Genomic DNA, 23,570 nt, shown 5'->3' on the forward strand with positions numbered 1-23,570 from the left:
GTGCGCCTTTCGAGTGGTGTCCTCTGCTATGACTGAGAAATGCTCATGGCGCACTCCCCACGTCCCCCAGGCACTGGTTGCCACCCTGCAGAGTGGCCGCACTGTCCGCGGATAGCGGCATTTCAGTGATAATCTCTTGCTGGCAGTTGTACAGGTGCCATCAGGGAGAGGTCCAGGATGCTGAGAGGGTGGAGCGGGCTCTGATCTGGCCTGGGAAGACATCAAGACAGAGTAATCTTTCCACGTCTAACACGGGGTTTCTCACCCTCCGCATTACTGAGGTTTTGTACCACGTCATTCTTTGCGTGCCCGATGCATGGAGGATGCTTGGCAGCCTGTCTGGCCTCCACTCACTCACTCTGGTCAGCAGCACCCCTGTCCCCCAGTGATGATCTCCAGACATTGCCAGAGTCTCTTGGAGACAAAGCTGCCCCTGGCTGAGAATCCCTGATTGAAAGTAACAGTGTCGTGACCATGAATGTGCCACCAGGACCCCCCGCAGGAGCCCTGGAGCAGCCTATTCCTGGGGGGCACAGGACTCCTCCAACAGGCAGCATTGTGTTTCATGGGTCTAAGAGTTAGGGTTTTAGCAGGAGGGTGGACATGAGGTGGGGTCTGCTGCAGCCATATGGAAAACCGTGGGTTTTATCCTGACAGCAAGTAGAATCTATCCAATGTTTCAAGCATGGTGCATGTGTGTGGGGTGGGGGTGGGGCAGGGGGACTGGATTTATGATTTTCAGGGTCATTCCGATGCTATATAAAAAATAAATTGGGTGTGGTTATGGCCAGAAAGAAATGGCAAGACCAGGAATGGCCAGCCGGGCAGGACTGAGTCCACGTGTGGTGTGAACAAGAACGGAGTGTCTGATTTGGGGTGATGGAACCAGAGCTTATGAACAGAAAAAAAAAGTTCTGTCTCATTTTGTGATGCACGATACTCTTAAATGCTGACCTAAGGAGAGCTCATGAAAGTTGGGGGCGCCTGTTGAATGTAATCATGTCCGTGCTTTGTGGTCATGGCACAAGTGAGAACAATCCCAGGAAGTGGATGTGGTTGGCATAGCGTTTCTAAGCAACAAGGCATTTGGGAGACCCTACTGGGGATGGGGGGCCAGCAAGAAGGAAGAGGGGAATTTGCCATCTCTGTTCTAGCTGAAGGAAGAGGTTGGCCACTGACTCCCTCCCCTTCCTCCTTCCCAGTGCCTGACAACCTGCTGGAAAAGGAAAAGATGATTATCATGTCCTGGGGGATTGGAATACTAGGAATCACTTTGCAAAAATACCTAGCATTTTCCTGATTGAGATCTCCTGTGCTATGGTGTCTTCCCATGCCCTTCAGGTATTTCATATGAGAGCTTCCCAGGCCTGCCAGATACCCAGAACTCAGCTGGGTTCCTCCCTTCCCTTGGGTTATTGCAGATGAAACACAGAACAGGCCGTGATATCACCTATCATCATCAGGGGGCTTCCTCTACAATGTGGCACATACTTGACCAAGATCCCACAAGTTCAGGAATCAGGATTCTAAATGTGTTCATTATTGCCCTCCTCTGTCAGCTTGGTACATTCCTGCCTGTTAAATAAGTTTGCTTAAAAATAGATGCATCAGCGGGCACCTGGGTGGCTCAGTCGTTAAGCGTCTGCCTTCAGCTCAGGTCATGATCCCAGGGTCCTGGGATCGAGCCCCACATCGGGCTCCCTGCTCGGCGGGAGGCCTGCTTCTCCCTCTCCCACTCCCCCTGCTTGTGTTCCTGCCCTCTCTGTGTCTCTCTGTCAAGTAAATAAATAAAATCTTTAAAGAAAATAGATGCATCAGTAATAACCAATAACTGGAAACAACCCAAAGGTCCATCAAGAGTAGAACATAAATAAATTGTGATAGGCTCAGTCAGTGGAATACTAAAGAGCCATGAAAATTAGCAGCCATCCCTGCGTGTAGGTCATGCGTGAATCTCACTAACACCGCCGAGTGGAAGGAGGCAGACATGGGAGAGTAGGTACTGCAGGTTACTTTTTATATATAAAGTTCAAACCTGGCCAACTGTTACTGCAGTAGCTACTGCAGGTTATTTTTTATATATAAAGTTCAAACCTGGCCAAACTCACCTAGGGTGACAGAGACCATGACAGCCGTAACCCTTCCTCCAGTGGGAGGGGAGCACGAGTTGCTTCTAGGGGCTGGTAATGTCTGTTTCTTGATCTGGAGGCTGGCTGTATGGGTCAGTTTGTGAGAATTTGCGCCGTACTTAAGATATGTGCATTTTCTCTGTGTACATTAATACTTTGAAAATAGCATATCAGTACAAAATTACAATTCACTTAATAGCAATCCTACTTTTTTCACAGATTGGTGGGCAGTGTGAATTGAAAGCCATCGAAAAAGAGAAAACAGTTGCAGCCCTGTCACCCAAGGAGGCAAGCAAATGCCACAAAGAAGATTTGGCCAAAGCATTTTATGTAAGAATTGAATTTGCCTTTGAGGCTAGTATGGTAAGGTTTTTAGCTTCAGAAGAAAGCAACCCAAATTATACATTTTTATCATCATTGCTAGAAAATGCTGCTGATGTTGACCTGTTTTGATATCCCACGTGGACTGTCATCATCATTGTTGTCAACGGAACCAACCCTCATGGCGCCCTTGCCAGAGGACAGACACCCTCCCCCATCTCTATATCCTTGTTTCTCTTACTCGGAGACCCAGAGAACATGGGAACCCACATGGTTCCAGAGGAGCACAGTGAGACTCGAATCCAGGTGGTCTGACATGAAAGTTCAAACTTTTAATCACCCCCTGTTCACACACTTCCTCCTTTATAATCCAGGGTGTTTGCACTTACTGAAACCAAACCCTTACATGTTTCTCAAGTGAATTTGATTTCCTGGCCAATGCAAGAAAACATACACAGAAACACCCAACCAAACAACATCTTCCCTCCATGACGCTCTTCTCTGAGGCTAAAGAATGTTGCTTGCCTTCTGTTTTTAATTTACTTAGAAAACTGAGCATAGTGATGTGTGTGTGTGTGTGTGTGTCTGTGTGTGTATTTACGCATAATCCACCACACTTTGGGAAAGCAAATAAAAATCCACTAATAAAGGGGCATAGGCCATACTCTCAAGACAATTAGAAATCAGTGTTTCGTGCCAGCCTTTTTTCCTCCCTCCCTCCCTCCCTCCCTCCCCCCTCCTCCCTCTCTCCCTCTCTCTCTCTCTCTCTCTGTCTCTTTCTTTCTTTTTTGGAGAGAGAGAGTCGGGGGGGGGGGGTTGCAGAGGGAGAGAAAGAGAGTCCCCAGCAGGCTCCATACCCAGCCCAGAGCCTGATGTGGGGCTCGTTCCCACGACCCTGAGATCATGACCTGAGCCAAAAGCAAGAGTCAGACACTTAACCGACTGAACCACCCGGGCGCCCCATCATGCCAGCGTTTTCTTGAGAGTAATTCAAACATCTGTTTAAAGTCAAGTCCTGCTTGTTAGTATTAAGGGAGGGAAATAGTCTTACCTCACCTAGATGTCTTCCCTGTCCGGCAAACAAGTTTGGGTTTCTTTCTCTCTTGAAATGAATCTAGAAATCAGTTCAGCTTTCCCTGTCATCTCTTTCACCCCGTACAACTTTCTTGTTGCCGACTTTTTAAAAACAAAGATAGCTGTGCTGCAACCAGAACAACAAAGTTGCCTTACATAATTATCAATTTAATATTAGTTAGTGTAAAGGGCTTGAAATTGTATCTGGCACAGTGTATGTACGATTTAATAATTTTAGCTATTATTTCTAAGGAGGGGCCTTTTTTCTGTTGTTTTCTTTTTAATTTTTAATTATGGTAAAATGCACAACGTAAAATCTGCCGTCTTAAGCATTGTTGATGTACAGTTCAGGAGTATTGAGCCCACTTTGTGCAGCCAGCCTCCAGAGCTCTTCGCATCTTGCAAAACTGAGGCTCTGTCCCCATGAAACAGTGACTCCCTGCTGCACACCGCGCAGCCCCTAAGCACCCGCCTCCGCCTCTTCACCTTTGGGAATCTGACTACGCCTCATGGAAGTGGGATCGTGTAGTCCGCCTTTTCCTGACCGGTGTACTCAGCCACCACGGGGCCCCTGGGCTGTTCCCACCTCTTGGCTATTGAGAATAGCGCTGCTAGGGGCGCCTGGTGGCTCAGGTGGTTAAGCCTCTGACTTGACTCTCGGTTTCAGCTCAGATCATGATCTCAGGGTCATGGGTTGGAGCCCTGTGTCGTCCGCCTCCACGCTCAGCAGGGAAATCTGCTTGAGATTCTTAACCCCCTCCTTTTCCCTCCCCCTTTGCTCCTCCCCCCACTCACACTCTCTCTCTCGCGCGCGCGCGCGCTAAAATAAATAGATAAAAATCTTAGGGGGAAAAAAAGAGAGAATAGCAGTCCTGTGAACATTGGTGCCCACACATCCCTTTGAGACCCACCTCTTTTGCTATCTCTTCACCAAGAAGGGTAACTGCTGCATCGTGTGGGGACCCTATTTTTAATTCTTTGAGGAATCCCCATACCATGATGTATAGCAGCTGCAGCATTTCAGGTTTCCAGGGCCTGTTTTTTTTTTTTTTTAAGAAGAAAATATAAGTGTTTCTGTATTTCTGGAATTCCCTGCTACAATCCCACTCATTGAAATTTAGGCTTAAGGTTGTCTTTTCTGCTGTAATTATAGGGCAGAAGTGCAGTCTTAATTGAGAAAGAACTGGCCTGTGGGTGTTCTTCTCTCTCTGTTCCTATTCGCTCGGGGTCTTTGAACAAGTTCCTTCTCCTTTGTGGACAGTCCAATTTCCTGGTCCATTTTGGACACGACTGGCTTCTGAAGTGGGAGTTCTGTGAGGTGGGCACCCTGGTCGCTCAGGGCCCAAAGGTGAGCCTGTGCTTAACCGTGTCATTCCAGGTGGACTTAGAAAATGGGCTGTCTGAGTTCTCGGTGTCGCAACGGAGACAGGTCCATGGCTGGAATGAATTTGTCGCTGATAACACCGACCCCGTGTGGAAGAAATATCTTGATCAGGTAGGTGTCATTCCTTGCATTGACTTGTGTAAGCCAGAGAGGGTGGAGTAGTCATTCATTCTTTAAATATTGATTGGGGGTGTCCTTGGACCAGTCTTGGGGTGCAGGGGTGCAAAGATGAAGAAGGCTCCCTGCTCATTCAGGCTGGTTTTAGCCAGCAGGAGGGATGGCCATGAGTAGATCTGTAACTACCCAGGCAGCCTTGATCATGAATAATAGTTGTTACATTCATAGAGGGTTTTTCACATGCTGGGCACCATGCTGAGTGAGTAAATAAGTAAGCATTAACTCACTTCGTCTTCCTTTTTTTTTTTTAAGATTTTATTTATTTATTTGACAGAGAGAGACATAGCGAGAGAGGGAACACAAGCAGGGGGAGTGGCAGAGGGAGAAGCAGGCTTCCCGCGGAGCACGGAGCCCGACGCGGGGCTCCATCCTAGGACCCTGGGATCATGACCTGAGCTGAAGGCAGACACTTAAAGACTGAGCCACCCAGACACCCCATCACTTCATCTTCCTCTTAACCTTCATTTTGAGATGAGGAGGGTGAACAGAGAAGTTGAACTATTTCCCCCAGGCTGTGTAGGGTTGCTAGGTTTAGCAAATAAAGATACAGAATGCCTTGTTAAGTTTGAATTTCAGATGAATACAGTTACTTTAATATAAATATATCCCAAATGTTGCATGGGACATAATTATACCAAAAAAATTGTCCCTTGTTTATCAGAAAATCAAATTTAACTGACTGTCCTGTAGTCTGTTTGGCAGCTGGAGCCTAATGTCCCACGGCAGTTAAGTGGTATGCTAGGGAGTAAAGCCAGGCAGCTGGCTCCAGAGCCGCTGCCCTTCTTGGCCTCTGCCCTCGGTGCTGGCACCGTGCCGAATGGATGGCACAAGTCGGATGCCTGGAAGCCACTGGGAGGAGGAAAGAAAAATTTGAAAGACACATGGCTGCAAGTTCTGGTCTAGAAGTCAGTACCCCCACCACCTACCCAGTATCCATTCAGAAACCCCAGTTAATGGGCTGACTACCCCGGATACCTGAAGGCATTCAGACTGCCTCGTTTTCCCCTCCTGGTCTCCTGAACTCCCTCCCATCCCTGACACTTGTCGCTCCAGCCTGTGGTTCCCGGGCTGCCCCAGGCTTCAGCAGCCTTCCTACTGGCTCAGCGTTTAAAGCTTCGTGATTGGTCGGTTGGGGGACCAATCACAGCCCTCCTTGCGGCATCCTCCAGCTCTACTCTCCTCCAGTCCCCACGCCACTCGTTGGGTAGGTCTCTGCCCACCGGGGATGTGATTGCTTGACGCATTTGGCCCCAAATCAGCTCCCGGGTGCGCAGGTGGCTCTAGCCAGCCCGCAAGCTTCCCGGAACCCCAGGGTTGGAAGGAAGCAGCGGCGGCTCCTGGAAGCTGGAGTTCACGGAAGCAAGCTGACACAGGCGGTGGGGATGGACGGTCTCCCTTCTGTCCCTGGGCCTCGGTCAGCCCTGCTCTGGCTGCCCCTTCCACCAGGACCGCTCTCCCGTTTCCGCAGCCGTGCTCCTTCCTGCCTCTGCCCTGTTAACACTCCTTCAGACGCCAGCCAGGGCCTTTCCAGGAGTGAGATCTCTTAAATTTCTTAGAGCAGGGAACCTGCTTATTCATCTTATATTGGCATATATATATATGGCATATTCATCATTGGAAAGCTGCTCCCGATGGCCGTGTTTTTCCATCCTCGACGAGTACGGAAAATCGTCTGTGCTCACTTAGTAATTCTTTACATTCGCTGAGCCCTTGCTCTGTGCCAGGTGTTATGATCATTCTGCCCATGTCCTCCAGTGACAGGGAGCTCTCCACAAGGCTGCCCTACCTCTCTGTCTCAAGAGAATCACCACTAGGAATTCTGCCTTGGCATGACCCAAGACATGTTGCCCCAGAATCATAAGGCAGAGGTAGATTAGGGTCCAAATCCCAGTTTCTAGCCTTGTGACTTGGAGCAAGTTATTGAACCTCCCTGAGCTTCAGTTTTCCCTGTCCAGAAAATGGGTCTCATACCCACTGTTCTGAGTTTTACATGAGAAAAGGACAGCTTAGCACATGTTAAGGACTTAACAAATGTACCCCCCATGCCATGTCTATCAGTTGGCCCTAATTGAAGTGTAGCAGTTAAGAACACAGGTTTTGGATCGGGCTAACCTACGTGAATCCTTGGACAGTTCAGTTTCTTTCCGAGCCTCAGGTTGCTTGTTTTTCAAGCAGGGATACTGAACAGTACCTGTGTCATTGGGTTAGGAAGAAGCTAAGAAATGGTGCAGGTGAAGCATTTAGCACAGAGCAGGGCACATGGGAAGCGCTCAGTAAAATGGCGGTTGGCTTTATTGTTAACTGTAGCAGACCACCTTTCTGCCTGTCTTCCTTTATGTGTGGGCTTAGAAGGGCCCCAAGCCAGGAAGAGTCTAGCCATCCATGGCCAGAACGGCCCTAGTGGCATGTGGTAGGACCTTCCCGTTGGGCCTGGCATCTGTTTGCTGGGTCTCCAGGTGACTCGCTTGTGTTGGATGAGACTGGGCAGGTGCTTGGAATGGTCTGAAGATGGGGAAGGAGGGGAACTGGTGATGTCAGTATTGAAGGACTGTCCAGGTCCAGCTCAGGCGAGGGCTGAGCCTATGGGATTGGAATCGGGGTTCAAGGTGGCACTTGATCCAGGCCTGGCTAGAGACCAGCACCTGGTCCCAGCACTCAAGAGTGGCCCCAGCCAGGACTGCACACCCCTGAGCTAGCCCTGAGCCCATGGCTGGAGGGGCCTGTTGTCCAGAAATAGACCTGCTGCTCCCAGAGTCCTGGGTGGGTGTAGCCTGAAGGGAAGGGAGGGCAGGGAGCCAGGTGGCATTATGGAAGTGACCTGCACAGGAGGACTTGCACCTGTGCTGATCTCTGCTCTGCTAGGTGACCTTGAGTGGGAGCTCTCACCCCACCAAGCCTCAGGTTTCCCTGCCCCAAACTGGGTGCCTGCAATTTCATGGACTCATTCGTTCTAGGTCAGAGCTTTTCATGTTCCTGGCCATGGGCAAGGCACTGTGCAGGGAGCGGCAGCCAGACCAGCTTTGCTTTGGGGCAGATGTCATGCATCACCCAGTGAGTGTGGTGGGGAGAAACGAGTCCGGACAGGTGCTAGGAGAAGTGATCGCGGGGCAGCTGTTTTGGACTGTGTGCTCAGGGGAGCCGTTTGACTGGTTCCTGAGAGGCGGTCTTTGAGCAGAGACCTGAATGAAGTGAAGAAGGGAGCTGCGTGAGGGTCTGGAGGAAGGATATGCAGGAGGGGGAAGTGCAAAGGCCCTGAGGCAGGAGAGGCCGGGCTCATGTGAGGATAACCGAGCTTCAGAAGGTGGCGTGGAGAATCCCGGTGCCTGGTGCGTGCTGGGTGTTCGGCCCCTGTTTGTGCATCTCTCACCTCACTTCTATCCAACCGGGTGGCAAGTCTGTGTTGGGCTCAGGGCTGAAATGAAATCTTATTCTTCGCTCTGCTGGACTGAGGTGTTTTTCCTCTCTGTACTAGGTTGAATAGTGTCCCCACCAAACTCATGTCGACCTGGAATTCAGAATAGCACCTCATTTGGAAATAAGGTCTTTGCAGGTGTGACTCGTTCAGATGAGGTCCTACCAGATTAGGGTGGCCCCAAATCCAATGCCTGGTGTCCTTGATAAGAAGAGGGGAGATACAGGGAGACAGCCACAGGGAGGAGAAGGCCATGTGACCACAGAGGCGGAGACTGGAGGGGTGTGTCCACAAGCCAAGAACAACATGATGGCTGGCCACCACCAGAGGCTGGAAGTTGCAGGAAGGATTCTCTCCCAGAACCGCCAGAGAGAGTCTGGCCCTACCAACACCTTTATTTGGAGTTCTGGCCTCGGGAAGTGTGAGAGAATCTGCCTACAATGTTCTTTTAAGCCCCCAGGCTGTGGTCATTTACCACAGCAGCCCTGGACCTAATGCACCCTCCGCTGGGCTTTCCTGAGCTCGAGTTTCCCTCTGCTCTTAGACTTCATCCTACCCGGATTTCTGAGGAAAGGGTGTGTCCACCTCCACCGGCAAGTGTGTGGCCTTGGCCGTGAGCTCCACCAGGCAGCACTGAGTGCAGCCCCTCCCTCTGCAGGCCCCCCAGACCCACTCACGTCCAGCGCTGTCGGATGCTCTCAGAACCGAAATTGGGACTTCACTGGCCAAAACCTTTTTAAAAATCTTTCATTAGGGAAATTTTCAAAAATATGCATCAGTAGAATAATATAATGACCCGCACATGTCCATTATCTGCCATTTGACCCACTTTTATCCTTCCCTTTTTCTCTGCAGCATTTTAAAACAAATTCAAGATACTCAGTCCTTTTGCCATCTGTACTTTGCTATGTATCTCTATCATTAGAGGACGTGTTCCTTTTTCTTGCCTCCCCCCTTTTTTTAAACCATAACGACAATACTCTTGTCCCGCTAGTACCATTATCACTTCATTGGCCTGGTCCCCTTCACGTGCCGAGTCCGCAGTCCGTTTTCCCCACAGGCCTCAAAGACGCCGTGTTACAGTTTTGTTCAAAGCGAAGTCTGAACAAATCCTACCCTTGGCTTTTGGGTGACGTGTCCCTGAAACCGTCTTAATCTAAGGCCTTTTTCTAATCTGTGACTTCATGCTCATGGAATGCTTTACGGAGTCCACAAAATTAACTGATGGTTTATTTATATCCGGAAGTCTTCACCCTTCGGGAGAAGCCTGTAGCTACTTGAATAAGGTCCATCTCAGAAACTTTAATGCATGTTTCAAGTTCTTGATACAATCATAGAAAGATTGTAGCTAAGAAGGTGGAATGTCTTCAAGTTGTTCAGTCTTGAGGATTCAAAATAGATGCTGTGGCTAACTCAGGGCTCCTGGTGACCTTACCCCAAAATGTCCTGTCACTCGTTCAGAGGAGATGAAGCCCAGCAAGCCTGGGGTGGGGAGTAAGGGGCATTAAATCCTTTCATGCACCACACTGGTATGACATTGATGTGCTTCTTTTCATGAGCAGCATGAATCACACATCTGATCTTGTTTCTCTTTTTGCCTTGGCTGCTGGGAAGCTCAAGGCCAAATGCACAGCCCCCTTTGAAACCACAAAAATAGGACTAGCATATTGGTATTTTAACTCCTACTTTGATCCTGATCTTTGGTCCAGTCTCTCTCTCTCTCCCTGTTTTTGTGAGTTGGCCTTTATGTTTCCTTTCGATGGGCTGTAACATGAGCTACTATGTAATAGATCTGTGAAATGAGGGAGTAGATACATAAGGCAATAAAGTAAAAATCCTTTTGGGAAGTTTCTGCGGCACCCGTTCTCAGGAGGGACACCCCTGGAGCCCCCAGAGGCAGTGACAGGAGCAGGTTGGTGTGATTGGGATTCATGGCCCTGGGGACCTGGCGTAGCAAAGGGGACCCCTTGGCCATGCTGGACCAGAGCTGGCAAGCCACCAGAGGGGCTGGGACCTGGAGTGTCGTGGAGACGCGACAGGCTCAGTGTCGTGGAGACCAAGAACTCCAAGGCAGGGCCAGGGCTGCTGTCTGGACAGGCACAGTGTTGGAGGACCCCCCAGGAAGTCAGTGTCAATGAAACCGCGGGGGTGGGGGGAGCGGATTTCAGGTGGAGGAGAACCTTTGGAGGGGGTGGTCTTCCTCCCAAGCCCTGGGGTCGCTGTAGTGCTGGTCTTGAAGCCCGGCCCTGAGCGCAGAGCTAAGGGACTGGAAGAGAGCCCCGCACCCTTACCCGGCCACCCTGTGTTCTCTGCAGTTTAAGAACCCCCTCATCCTGCTGCTCCTGGCCTCCGCCCTGGTGAGCGTCCTCACGAAGGAGTATGAGGATGCCATCAGCATCGCCCTGGTGAGTGTGGGGTGGGGTGGGGGCGGGGCAGAGCCTGCACCGGCTCCCAGACCCCGCTGCCAGGGGCCTTGCAGAGTCTTGGCATATTTTATTATACAAGGAAAAAGAGCGTGGCTGTGGAGAAAAAAACAGGAAATAACAGCAGGAAGAAAGGAAGACAAATCGTCATCCTTCTGTGCCCCCCCCTCCCCACCGCCGGGGGTGTCCTGGGTCGTTTTGCCATCACTGTCTTGGTGGATACCCCCGGGGGGCTTCTAGTGTCTTGCTTTGGGGAACAACGTTGCAGTGAAGTCCTCTTCCATGACCCTGCTGTGCATGCCGCACAAAGCTATCATTTGTAAGCCCTTCCCCAGATGTAACCGCTGAGCACCTGTTTAAAAAGAATTTTTTTTTAATTTAGGTGAAAGTCACATGGTTAAAAAATTAACCATTTTAAGGTGTACAATCCAGTGGCATTTAGCACATTCACAGCGCTGTGCAACCACCACCTCTAGCTAGCGCCGAAATACTTCACGGCCCTAAAAGGAAGTCCCCCTCCCCCAGCCTACCTCCCATCCCCCTCCCCACACCCCTCCCCACCCCTCCCAGACCACCTCCCCAGACCCCTCCCCTTCCGCCTCCCCACCCCTCCCAGCCCACCTCCCAGCCCCCGGTAAACCCCAGTCCGCTCTGTCTCTGTGACCTCTGTGGATATTTTATATAATGGAACCATACAATATATGACCCTTTATATCTGGCTCCTACCGAATACCTTTCAATGACTGTCATTCCTGCTTCCCTCTGTCTGTCATGTGCTCTTTTAAAATACAAAAGCAGGCTGGGCGCCTGGGTGGCTCAGATGGTTAAGCGTCTGCCTTCGGCTCAGGTCATGATCCCGGGGTCCTGGGATCGAGTCCCGCATCGGGCTCCCTGCTCCTTGGGAGCCTGCTTCTCCCTCTGCTTCTCTCTCTCTCTCTTTCTCTCTCTCCCCACCTCTGTCGCTCATGAATAAATAAATAAAATCATTAAAAAAAAAAAAAGACTGCAACATCCTTAAAAAAAAAAAAAAAATACAAAAGCAGGCTTCTTCCAAGCAATAGTATTTGTTCCTCTGTTTAAAAGGCTGAAGCTTCGTCCATATCTTCTGATATTGTGGAACAATATTTACAATATGTTGTGTGAAAAGGCTGTTTAGAAAAGAATGTGTCTGTATCATAGGATCCTGTGTTGTATGTCTATGTGGAAAAATCTGAAAGGGTACCCTAAAATGTGAACCTTTGGATGCCAGATTTTGAGATGATTTTTCTCCTCTTTTTGGCGGGGGGGGGGGGGGGCTCATCTGTTTTATAAATTTCTTTGTGCTTGGTTTGCAAGAAGAAAGGAAATTTATTTGGAAAGGGGAGGTGCTGTGCCCCACCTTCCATGGACTCATTCACTCACTCACCTGACAGCTGGGTGCTGACGCCTCCTCGTTTGTTCCCTAGGCCGTGATGATCGTGGTCACTGTCGCCTTCATCCAGGTGTGTAATTAGTTCCTGTGGTCTTGGTCAGGGTAACCCGGGTGTGGCAGTGTGGAGTTCCCACCCTTGATTATCATGTTTGATGTGCTGCCTGCCAGGAATACAGGTCGGAGAAATCACTAGAAGAGCTAAGCAAGCTGGTTCCTCCCGAATGTAACTGGTAAGTCAGAGTTTCCCTGGAACTTTCTGGTTCATCGGAGGAGCCGGTGGGCTGGTGAGTTTGGCAAAAGTTGGGCAAAGTTTGTGTCCCTTGTAGCGTGATGGAAGAGGACCATGTCTTTCCGGGGGTTGGGAGACCTGGTGCCTGCCCTGCCAACAGATTACTGTGTGTCCTTGGGCATGTCATTCTACCTCTCTGGGCCTCGAGTCTCCCATCAGGGTCTAATCAGGGTGCCTGGGCTGGGGCCACAGCCAGCGGGAATGGCTTGGGGAAGAGGGCGGTATGGTGGGCAAAGCTGTGCCCATTTTTCCTGCAGAGAGCATTCAGAGGTTGCAATAAATTCTCCAAGAGGGAATGAGAGGAGCTGGTGATGCAGGGCTGGAACGGGCCAAGGCTTCAGGCCGCTGGACTGTGGGGCGAGATGGCCCAAGGGTGACCGCCAGCTGGCCACGTGCCCTGCAGCCCCACCAGCCTCTTTCCTGCCTGGTCGTTTCCACGGGGCCTCCTGTTATCCATCACACAGCCCTCACCAGAGATATTTAAAAAGGAGAAAGGAAGGACCAAACCGCAGTGCTGTGTGCTAGAACTTGCTGGGTTGTTCTCTAACCCGCGCTGTCTAGTGCGGCACCATTACTCACATATGACCCCCGAGGACCCGGCTGTGGCTGGGGTGACGGGGGAAGTGAGTTCTTCATCTCCCTTAGCGTAACTGGCCGGCGAGGGCTCGGGGCTGCAGTCGTGCACAGCGGAGGCTTAGAGCAGCGGCTAGGGCCCCCCACACGGAGGAGAAAGGGTTTGGTGCCTGGCTTTTTCTCCATGTAATTTCTAGTACGCCAGTAATCCACATGCTTACTCTCCTCGTAGAAATGGACTGATTTCAGAAAAGGTCCAGGTCTGCGCCCCCTCCGCTGACCAGCTCTGCTCAGGTCCGGGCTGTGTGTCTTTCCCAGATATGCACCTGTTGCTCAAAAGACAGTAACTGAAAGTATCTCACGACCCCAGGGGCTTCAGAAGGGTTTTTAAACATATGGTAACTCTGTTTCCTGAAAGGTGATGTTTGGGTTGAACCTTCACATATATTTGGATATAAATGGCACAACTGTGCCCCACGGCTGGGAATAGAAAGATCTGGTGGGATGAGTTCTACCTCTCAAGGAGCCAGCAAGCGAGGGGCGTGTGTGTGTGTGTGTGTGTGTAATACGAGGCAGAGAATAATGAATAACAGAGACAAAAAAGATGATGTGGAAGCATGAGAGAAGGTGAGTCAATTCTAGAAGGTTCACGGGGGACACTAAAAATGTCTGGGCTTAATAAGTAGACGAACAAGGCTGTCAGAAATCCAGATGTGGGATGTGTGACATCATCATACGAACAAGCAGAAATGTAAATGGTTTATGTGATTTGAGGATCTGATCTTAAGTTTAAATATCAAATCTTGGCCTTTCAGGTGAATAGTACACATTATTGATGTTCCCGGAAGTCACTTCTAAAAGATGATTTTATGTTCAAGGACAGTGGTGGCAGGCAGGCAGGTGGGGCACCGAAGATGAACAGCCTCCGCCTCGGCATCTGAGGCCTGTTGTACGAGCCAGAAGAAACACCTACCACATAGGCCCCTCCTGGGTTCCCTCCATCCTCTGTGCCCTCAGTGCATCTTTAGTGAGCGCCTGCTGTGTGCCAGGAGGAATAGTGCCGGGGTTACACGGGTGAACCAGAAGGCGAGGGCTGGCCCTTCGGAGCGCTCACATTCCTCCCGGGGGAGGCAGATAATACAGTGAAGGAGCAAGTGCCTTTGGACTGTGGCAGGTACATTAAAGCCAAAATGGGGCCCGAGACCCGGAGCCTCAGAAAAACCTCCCGGAGATGCCATAGCACGCGGTAGAAGAGTGGGAATGGCTCTGAAGAGCTGCTGATCGGGCTGCCCTGACCTGACGTTTGGGGAGGAACTGACATTTAGGTTGAAACGGGAGGAACAGCAGGAGACAGCCAGGGGAAGAGCTGAGAGAACAGCAGGTGAATCTCTGATGGGTGCTCTTGGCTACACGGACAGCTCAGCCGCACAAACCAGAGAAATCGTGTCATCTCATGGCAAGGGATGTGAGGTGGGAGGGCCAGTGAGGTCGGTTAGTCTGAGAAGGCACCAAGGACCAGGTCCTTTGATTTCTTCACTCGTCCATCCTCGGCTCCTTGGCTCTGTTCTCTGGCTGGCTCCCCTCGTGCTCTCAAGACCCTTGCCACAGCTCCTGGCGTCAGAGGCACACATGGAAAGCTCCAGCAGAAGAAGGGGTCGTGTGTGTGTGTGTGTGTGTCTACAGAATGAAGAGACCTTTCTCTTGAGCCCCCAGCAAATGTCCACTCATGTCTCAAAAACCGGTGTTATGGAACATGCCTGTGCCTAAGCCAGTCATGGGAAGGGGATGGGGTCACCCTGATGGTCTCAGTCGGTCAGGACCCCCTCCCTAGAACAGACGGCTCTGGGGGAAAGGGTGGATGTCTGAACATGAGTCAGTTCTGTTAACAAAGAAGGAGGGAATGCCCTCTTCAACGTCCAGGGTTGGCCGAGACCTTGAGACTAGAAAGAGCTGGGTGTGTTCAAAGGCTGGATGGCCTGACAGGGAGCAGCAAGAACAGGGGAGGAGGCAGGTCTCAGTCAAGGGGGTCTGAGCAGGGCTTTTGGGTTTGAGTCCAAGGTCATTGGAAGCCATTGGAGGTTTGGAGCAGGAGAGGGTTGTGACCTGATTTTTGCATTTTCAGAGCTCTCTGGCCACTGGGTAGGGGGCGAATCGAAGAGGGCCAGGGGTGGGGCAGGAGTCCAGCTGGCGCTGCAGCATCCGAGGAGGGGGGGGGGACTGTAGCCGGAGCCTGTGCACAGAAGCACGTGCATTGTCCCCGGCACAGCCGGGAGGAGGGGTCATGGCCCGATGGGAAAGGAGGTCCTAGGCTCCTCCGGTACTTACGATGCTCCGCCCCCCAACCCCGGCTCTGATGAGGCTCTTCCATGCTACTCAGCTCTCCATTGCCACAGTGCTGTCTTCTTTGAGGACAGAAGGGCTGCCAGCTACTGACTCCATTAAGGAAGCTTTAGAGCCGCTGACCTACACCTACAGAAGCTTCTGGAGGCCATGCGGCTCCGCCTTTTTTCCAGGCAGGGTAAACAGTAGTCACCCCATTTTTCAGATGAGGCCCGGGGTCTCCCAGAAGCCACACACGTTTCCAAAAGTCTTTCAGGGTATGTGAATTTAAAATATAATAAAACCATAAAGGCACAAGGGTTTGTCCATAACTGAAAAAGTGTGATTCTCTATTCTTTGCTCAGGTTTATTAAACTGTGCAAAAATGGGATGTGATCAGTGTGCTTTTGCCTTTTCCCATTTCAAATGCAGCATAAGAGAAGGAAAGCTCCAGCATCTGCTTGCACGAGACCTGGTTCCCGGAGACATTGTGTCTCTTTCGATCGGAGACCGGATCCCTGCAGACATCCGTCTCACTGAGGTGAGGGGTCCCGAACCCTGGTCTGGGCGATACGCAGACTCTTAGCTTATCTGAGGCAGGTATTCTCTGTTACACACACACACACACACACACACACACACACACACGTGTGCTGACACACATGCACATATGCAAGGCATGAAGTTAGCAAGCAAGGTCATTGTAAACACAAAGCCCCTCAAATTGTATTTCATAAAATATTTATTCCCATTTTCAGTAAAAGCCTAACAAAGTTTGGTGACGTGAGTTTCTGGTTTACAGCAGGTTGCAGTAGCAAATTAAGCCAGGCTGGGGCTGACAGATGAGGTAAGAGTTGCTTCTAGGAACAGCTACTCTGATGTCAGAAAGAGGAGACACCAGATTGCTGAATGACGAGGAGGGAAGCAGACCGATGAAGATGTAACTCGTAGCCCAAGCTTCTACAGTTGTGTAGTTTGGGGACATCAGGCGGGGTTGGGGGGCAAGCTGTTTCCCTGACCTTTGTGGGTGTCCAGGTGTCACCGGTTTACAGGACAATCCCTGAGGCTCTCAGAGATAATCCCGGATTCCCGAGAAAAGGTTAAGTCCAGGTCAGAGGGATCTGTTGATGGCGTAATCTATTTTATGAATTCTTCCAAGAATACTAAAGAGTTGTTGAAAGTTCTCAGTGAATCAGGATTGGGCAGGTTATCTCCCCGATGTATTTCTTTCCGGAGGATGTGTTTTCAGGAACTGTAGGATCGTTGGCCTGAGTTTGAACCGAGGGCCTGTCATTCACAAGCTGGGTGACCTGGAGCAAGTTAGTTAACCTGTCTGTGCCCCGGTTTCCCCATGTGTAAGATGGGGGATGACAGTGCCTGTAGGGTGACATTACATGACGTCAGAGATGGGGAGTGCCCCGAGCAGTGCCTGACACGGGTGAGTGACGGGCATATGTTGGAAATCAGGGGGCCCTGGGTTTCACACCCTTGCCCTGCACCTCCCGGTATATGACTTTGGGGAAGGATTGGCCGCTCTGGGCCTTGGTTTCCTCATCTATGAAAGGGGACAGCATTTGTTCCACCTTGAGGAGGTAAGACCTGCAACACGCGCTCAGCCGGGTGACCGGTCATTGCGTATCAGCAGTGGCTTGCTTCACTGTGCTCTCTTCCCCGCCTCCCCAGCAGTTCCTGAAACAGCGTTTAACCCCCCAGGTAACTCTCGGTTTCAACGAGTTTTCTTCCTGACTTGCTTATGTTAAATTCTATTCTATTCTGTTAAATGCTATTGACAGCACAGAATGCTTTCTTCCTTGCCACCAGGCACAAACACTACGGATTTCCCTTTTGGCATTTTGCAGCTCCATTGAACAATCAATAGCTTTGTTTATTCACAGTGGGATATTTGTGTCAGCTATTAAATTCTGAGATCCAGGAGAGCTTTATATGTTGTGTAAAGCTATTTAAGTCCAGGAAACGGCAGGTTCAAGAACGTTCTTAAAATAAGTCCCCCAAATACTAGTGCTTTTTGCATCCTGTGGGGAGGGGGTCACAAAACATTTTTCTCTTCCCACAGTTAACCAAGGTCAAGGCCTAGGGGGCAGGCTAACCTGGACCAGCCAGTAGAGCAGGGACACTGCTCCTTCTTTTTCCTCCCCCATTTCTGGCATGAAAAGGGTATTGAATGAGATCTGTCAGGGCTCCAAGTAATGCTTTGTGTCCGAGGTGGGAGGCTGGCTGGGTGTGAGGGGCAGGAGAAGTCTTGCCTGCACATGAGCAGGAAGTGACCAGAGCGCTTAATTGTCTTCAGGTGCAACCTCCTCTGGGTGACCACTGGTATCGTGTGGGTTCTGTGCTTTGACTACTTTCAGCCACTCACCCCCTCAGCTGACATGGTGCCTGGGAGGTCACCAGAAACTACTCACAAGCACGCACGCGCACACACACACACACGCACACAACCAGCTTTGTTCCTTCTTGGTCCAGACACTCCCTCTTACTCCCTGCCTCCCTGGAGAGAACTAATGTATGTCTGTATGTATATGTGTGTGTATATGAAGTCAGGTCTGTGCTAACCATTGGGTAGAAACTCCCTCCCTCCATCTCCCAACAACCTAAGGGAACACCACTCAATTTTCTGACTTGAGCACAAGGACACAGAAGCCTGGAGAGACTGAGCAGCCGACCTGAGGTCATGCAGCCGTAAGTCGGGGAGGAGGTTTTGAATTCAGGTCTGGGGGCTGCAGAGCCCCCATCCGTCACCACCCACGTTTTGTGCTTTCCTGCTGCGATCAGCTGTTTTTTCTGACTTTTTCCAGCTCCCTGCCTCTGCCGCTGGGTTCCGCCCATCTCTGTTTCCTATGGCTATTGTAACAAATGACTACCTACAGAGTGGTGTAAGACAACACAGGTGTATTCTCCTACAGTTCTGGAGGTCAGAACGAAAATCATGTCACTGGATGGGGAAAAAAAAAATCAAGGTGTTGGAATTTAAAAACAGAACAAATAAACCTGAGGAAGGGTTAAAGCTCATGTCTTGGTTTGGAAGGTTGGGGTGTTGGTCGAGTCTCAACCTATAAGATTCCTGCCCATCCCAAATGGACTTTAATGAAATATATTCAGGATTAAATATGCTTAATTGAAAGATGTTCTGCAGACCAGAATAAGCTCTGAGTCTTACCTCTGCCTATTTCCACGTGCCTACTTAGTTCCACTTACTGCCAATTCTCCTGTTCCTCCTGGCTGGCTCTTCTGCCCACGCCCCCCGCCACCCCTCATCGAGAGCCTTCCGCTGTCGCGCTTGACTTGGATCGCTTGGACCGTAGGCTTCCCATCCCATTGCGGCCAGCTACCTCTTCCAACATCTAACATGATTTTGTGACTCATTCACCCCTCTTCTCTGCTCAAGACTTTTCCTGGTGCCTCATTACTTACACGGTGCTATCCAAATTTCTTAAGCAATGCCAGATGCAGTTGAGTTCAGCCACACCTTCCACAGGTGCTCTGCTCCACGGGGACCAAGCCCCCTGTCTTCTTGCCTGTGCCCCCTCCATTCAGTGCTGCTCAAGGGCAGGGACAGCTCTCCATCCCGCCATGGCTTCACCAGGGACGCAGCCCCCACACGCCCCAAGAATCTGTACCCCAAAGAGGGTGAGTCGGTGCCCATGCTCAGCACACGGGGCTGCTGCCCTGTCAATGCTGGTGGGGTACTAGGGTAAGAGAGGTCTTCTCTTTGCCTCCCCCTCCTCTCAGTTGCTTTGACCCAGCGTGTTATTACCAAGTTCGAGCATCGTCAGTCCCCCACCTTGCCTTCTTTTGCTTCCCTGTCTGATTCACTCACCGAACGTCTGGTCATCCTTCAAGACCCATTTCAAGTCCCGGCTCCCTAGGCACTCTCCTCTTCCAGATCATCCCCCCAACCCCATTCCCAAGCCTTCTGCTGCAGATCAGACCTGACAAGAACATCAGATTGTAATAATACGGCTCCCAGATTCAGTCAATAGAGGGCTTCCCTTCCCACTGTGGACTTACTGTTTTTGTTATAGGGTTACTTAAATGTGAACAAACATAAATTTAGGTACAGATTCCATGTGCTTCAGACTTTATGCAACTGTAAACCTAAGCCAGATTTTCCAAGTAAGTACAACTGATTCAAATTATCACATGTCCCATTAGACAGTGTTTTCTGGAAACCAGATCCCTGCTTTCCATGGGGATGTGCTGATTTCTGCTTCCTGCAGTCTGTGGTGTCGGCAGCCGGTGGTGCCGGGTGACTCCATCTCCCCATTTCTTCCTTCATTGTGTTAGGAGCTACTCCAGGAAGTCCTTTGACTTGCCCTTGATGTCCTGGAGATAAAAAACACAAACTCAAGATCAGTTGGTGGTTGTCTTTGTGGTTAATAGAGTTAAGAGAAATATATAGGCTTCAATGGGTCAGGGATTTACTCCTCTCTCGAATAATGAGAGACCGGAATTGGAGTGTCCAGAGCCAATATGGTGGCTCCAGCATGGAGCAAAGGGCCAGGGCTTCTCCCAGCCGCCTCATTCTGCCCTCCCATGCTTGTACCATGGCTCCTGGAGCTACTATAATGAAGGCCCAGGTCGGGAGAAGGAGGAAGCTGGAAGGGTAAACAGGGCCTGTCAACTCAGCCACCTTCACAGATCCTACCCAGGACTGTTGGTGACTTCTTATGTCCCGTTGTCCAGAAGGTAGAGACACTGTGAGTTGCAAGGGAGGCTGGGAAGTAATATTGTGTGTGTGTTGGGGGGGGCACCTGGCCTCCCCCAACCCCCGATACCGTTCCCAGTGGGGGTTCTGTTAGGAAGGGGGGGCATGGTTATTATACATTCAGTGAGTAACCTTTGTCGTCCTTGGGGCCTGGGCTCCCAGGGCAGTGTGCGTATTTGTAAAAGGGGGTTATGAATTTTTAAAATTTGCGAGTGTAGAGAACTCACCAGCCCCTACTTGAATAGTGCTGATCTAACTGTTCTCTTGGGAGTTTGTAGGAAGAGGGTTTCTCTAAGTTGGTCTTCTTTGCTGAAATGGCAAGGTCCTGAGGGGCAGAGATCACCCTGGACCCCTTCTATGTCTTCCATAGTATCTGGCACAGTTCTGGTTACAGGGGACTCACCTCTTGAGTGATACCTACTGGGTCTGTGTTAGTTTTGCAAGATTGTTAAGAGTGCAGTTTCTGGAACCAGAGTCTTGGGTCACACTTCTGCTCTGACACGAAGTGGCTGTATAACCTGGAACACGTTACTTAATTGCTTCATGCCTCCGTTTTCCCATATGTAAAATGGAGAAACCAAGAGCATCTTTCTTGGAGGGGGTGGAGACTAAGAGGCCTTGTGAAGTGCTTTGTGCAAGGCCTAGCACATCATAGGAGTTCTGGAAATGGGAGCACCTCCCTCCTCCTTTCCTGGTGTGTGTGCGGGCTGTGCCCGTGTGTGGTTTCTGGTGTTAACGTAACCTCAGGCTGTCACTGAATAACCTGGTTCAGTGATGCTCAAAGCACAGGGATTGTGTGGGGGTCTCCGACGTGGGCAGGACGTGGAGTATCTGGAGAATGACACAGGTGCTTTGAAAGGTACATTCTAAAGTAACCATTGCCTAAGTTTCTTCTAACATTAAGTTAAAATTTTAACTAATGTTACAGAAGATATGTTTTTCAAGAAGGGCTACACATTCAAAGCTTGTTCAGTTCCTCGAGGCATCTGAGGCCATGTTCTGATCCTGGTTCCCTGATTTCGATGTGTTCTTTGCTTAATTGTGGCAACATTTAAAAAAAAAACACAAAACTTTGTTACATTCTAAAATGTGATTTGGATTACTCAGTGGCAGAACATCCTCATGAAAACAGCTATAACTTTATGGCCGAGGTTGAGGAGGGCAGTCTGGCTCACTTTCCAAACCAGACATCAGAGCCAGCGTCTCTGGAAGACAGCTGTTCGGGAAAGGCAAGCACATCTGTCCTGGGTACCAGCAGTCCCAGCTGCTCTCCAAAGGCATCTCCCGGGCCACCCCTCTGTTCGACATGGTCAATGCCAGACCAGTCATTTTGATAAATTGGCAAAATGACAGTGATTTCTCAGAACCTAAAGATCACGCTCAAATGTAAACATAGACACAAGCTTTCTTTAATGCACCTAAGAAAAATGTCTGAAGTTCCTGAATTCTATATCAAACTCAGGGGCTTCTTGTTTGTGATTTTAGAAATGACCCTTAGTATCAGGGATGGTCCCCAAGAATCTAATTTTTTCTCCCTGCCAACACAGTCTTAGGAGTTTGTTCAGGAAAGACTTCATTTGAATATCCTGCCAGGTCAGTACAGGTAACCCAGGGAAAAAGTAGTTTACCACCCAACTCTAGGTCCTAGCAGAGGGATGTTTTCTGCTTAGAGATGCATGCCTGCTATATAGATGCCCAATGGTCAGACTTCGTTCTTGGCAGTCAGGGGCACGATCTCTTATGCACAGGAGACTTTGCCCAGTTGAGAAGTTTTACAGGGGAAGGGTGGTCCATTCTGTGCTTTTAAAATCCGTTCTCAGGGTGAAGGGGCAGAGTCCATCGTCTCTTCCCCTTCTAGGTCACGGACCTCCTGGTGGACGAGTCCAGCTTCACAGGAGAAGCCGAGCCGTGCAGTAAGACAGACAGCCCGCTGACAAGTGGAGGGGACCTCACCACTCTGAGCAACATTGTCTTCATGGGGACCCTGGTGCAGTATGGGAAGGGGCAGGTAAGCCCCAGGGACCTTGGCCGCCCTCACCAGCGGGCTTCCAGCTTCACACCTCACACTCCTCTCTCCTGAACACAGGGAGTCGTGATTGGAACAGGGGAAAGGTCCCAATTCGGAGAAGTGTTCAAGATGATGCAGGCTGAAGAGGTAAGGGCCAGTGGTGGCTTTGGTTTTCTGGTAGGCTGGGGTTTGAGATTCCTCTTAGCTACCTATACCGGCCCTGCCCACTCCTTGGGAGTGAGGACGATGTGGTTAATACGAGCTCATGCTTCTCACGCTTTTAAAAATTTATTTTTATTGAACAACATTTATTAGGATTTTGTTGTCAAGATATGTTACAGACAGTAACATGCACAGCCCTCAAGTGCAGAGGTCAGTGAGTTTGTATATATGTGCCCCGCTGTGGAATTGTCACTCCACTCAAGGTATAAAGAAAGCCAGGCAGAAGCTGAGGGGCACTCCTGGGATCTCCTCTCACAAACCCATTGTTCTCATCCTTTCAGACGCCTAAAACCCCACTACAGAAAAGCATGGACAAGCTAGGGAAGCAGCTGACACTTTTCTCGTTTGGCATCATTGGTGAGTGAAGCATCTGTGCTGGGTCCGGGGGACGGAGGGGAGCCGTCCTGAGCAGCCGTGGCTGCTTCTCGAATATCTTGCTGCTGACTTGGGTGAGGACCGAGGGATGGGACTGGAGACTCTGATCATACCAAGAGGTTTCTCTCTCAGCCCAGGCCAACTGTGACATGCAGCCCGACATTGTAATGGCTTCCCATGGTCAAGGTGTAATTCTTGCTCTCACCACCGTCCATGGGCACGTTCCTGATTGAGTGGCTTTCCTGGGTAGGTCCCCTCTACACACCAACTCAGGATCTCGGGCCCCTACCGTATGATTGCTCTCCCTCCCTCCAGGGCCTCAGAGGCTGGCCACTCTCCCCACTTGTTCAGCCAGCAAGTGGGCAAAGTGGGAACGCAGAGGCTTGTGGGAGAAATGCTTAAGGCATGGACCCGCAAGTGAGGTCATTACCTTGGCCCATTGCCCAGTCTTGATTGGCCAGAATGGAGTCACATGGCCCACCCAACCGCAGGGGAGACTGGGAGGTGTGGTTTAGTGGTGCATCCAGCCATATTTCCCTGCTACTGAGCAGGCTATCCCTGGGCTCGTGCCTCTTGGCCTTTGGCAACACACCAAACAGTATCCACATGATGCTGCGGCCCTAAATGTAGGTCTTAAGCCTGAATATCCCCATGGGGCCACCCTGGTCCCTTCATTGACTCCTTCCTGCTATCTCCAGCTCTGGCTTTGATTCTGTGTTCTCCATTC

The 23,570-nt window shown here is 50.4% G+C and overlaps 1 protein-coding gene across 1 annotated transcript in view; it reads left to right on the forward strand.

Annotated features, from left to right (window-relative positions):
* ATP2C2 (ATPase secretory pathway Ca2+ transporting 2) overlaps positions 1-23,570 on the forward strand; it is a 60,392-nt gene that overhangs the window by 16,823 nt on the left and 19,999 nt on the right. Inside the window, exons 2-10 of the mRNA XM_028092245.2 lie at positions 2,349-2,459; positions 4,903-5,019; positions 10,813-10,902; positions 12,366-12,401; positions 12,500-12,561; positions 15,945-16,053; positions 22,097-22,246; positions 22,325-22,393; positions 22,750-22,825. Of these exons, the coding sequence (XP_027948046.2) occupies positions 2,349-2,459; positions 4,903-5,019; positions 10,813-10,902; positions 12,366-12,401; positions 12,500-12,561; positions 15,945-16,053; positions 22,097-22,246; positions 22,325-22,393; positions 22,750-22,825 (820 nt within the window). The remainder of the gene's footprint in view (positions 1-2,348; positions 2,460-4,902; positions 5,020-10,812; positions 10,903-12,365; positions 12,402-12,499; positions 12,562-15,944; positions 16,054-22,096; positions 22,247-22,324; positions 22,394-22,749; positions 22,826-23,570) is intronic.

This window comes from Eumetopias jubatus, unplaced genomic scaffold (assembly GCF_037043125.1).
Source record: "Eumetopias jubatus isolate StellerSeaLion01/CBP00866 unplaced genomic scaffold, mEumJub1_p1.0 scaffold_10, whole genome shotgun sequence".
NCBI classification, from domain to species: Eukaryota; Metazoa; Chordata; class Mammalia; order Carnivora; family Otariidae; genus Eumetopias; species Eumetopias jubatus.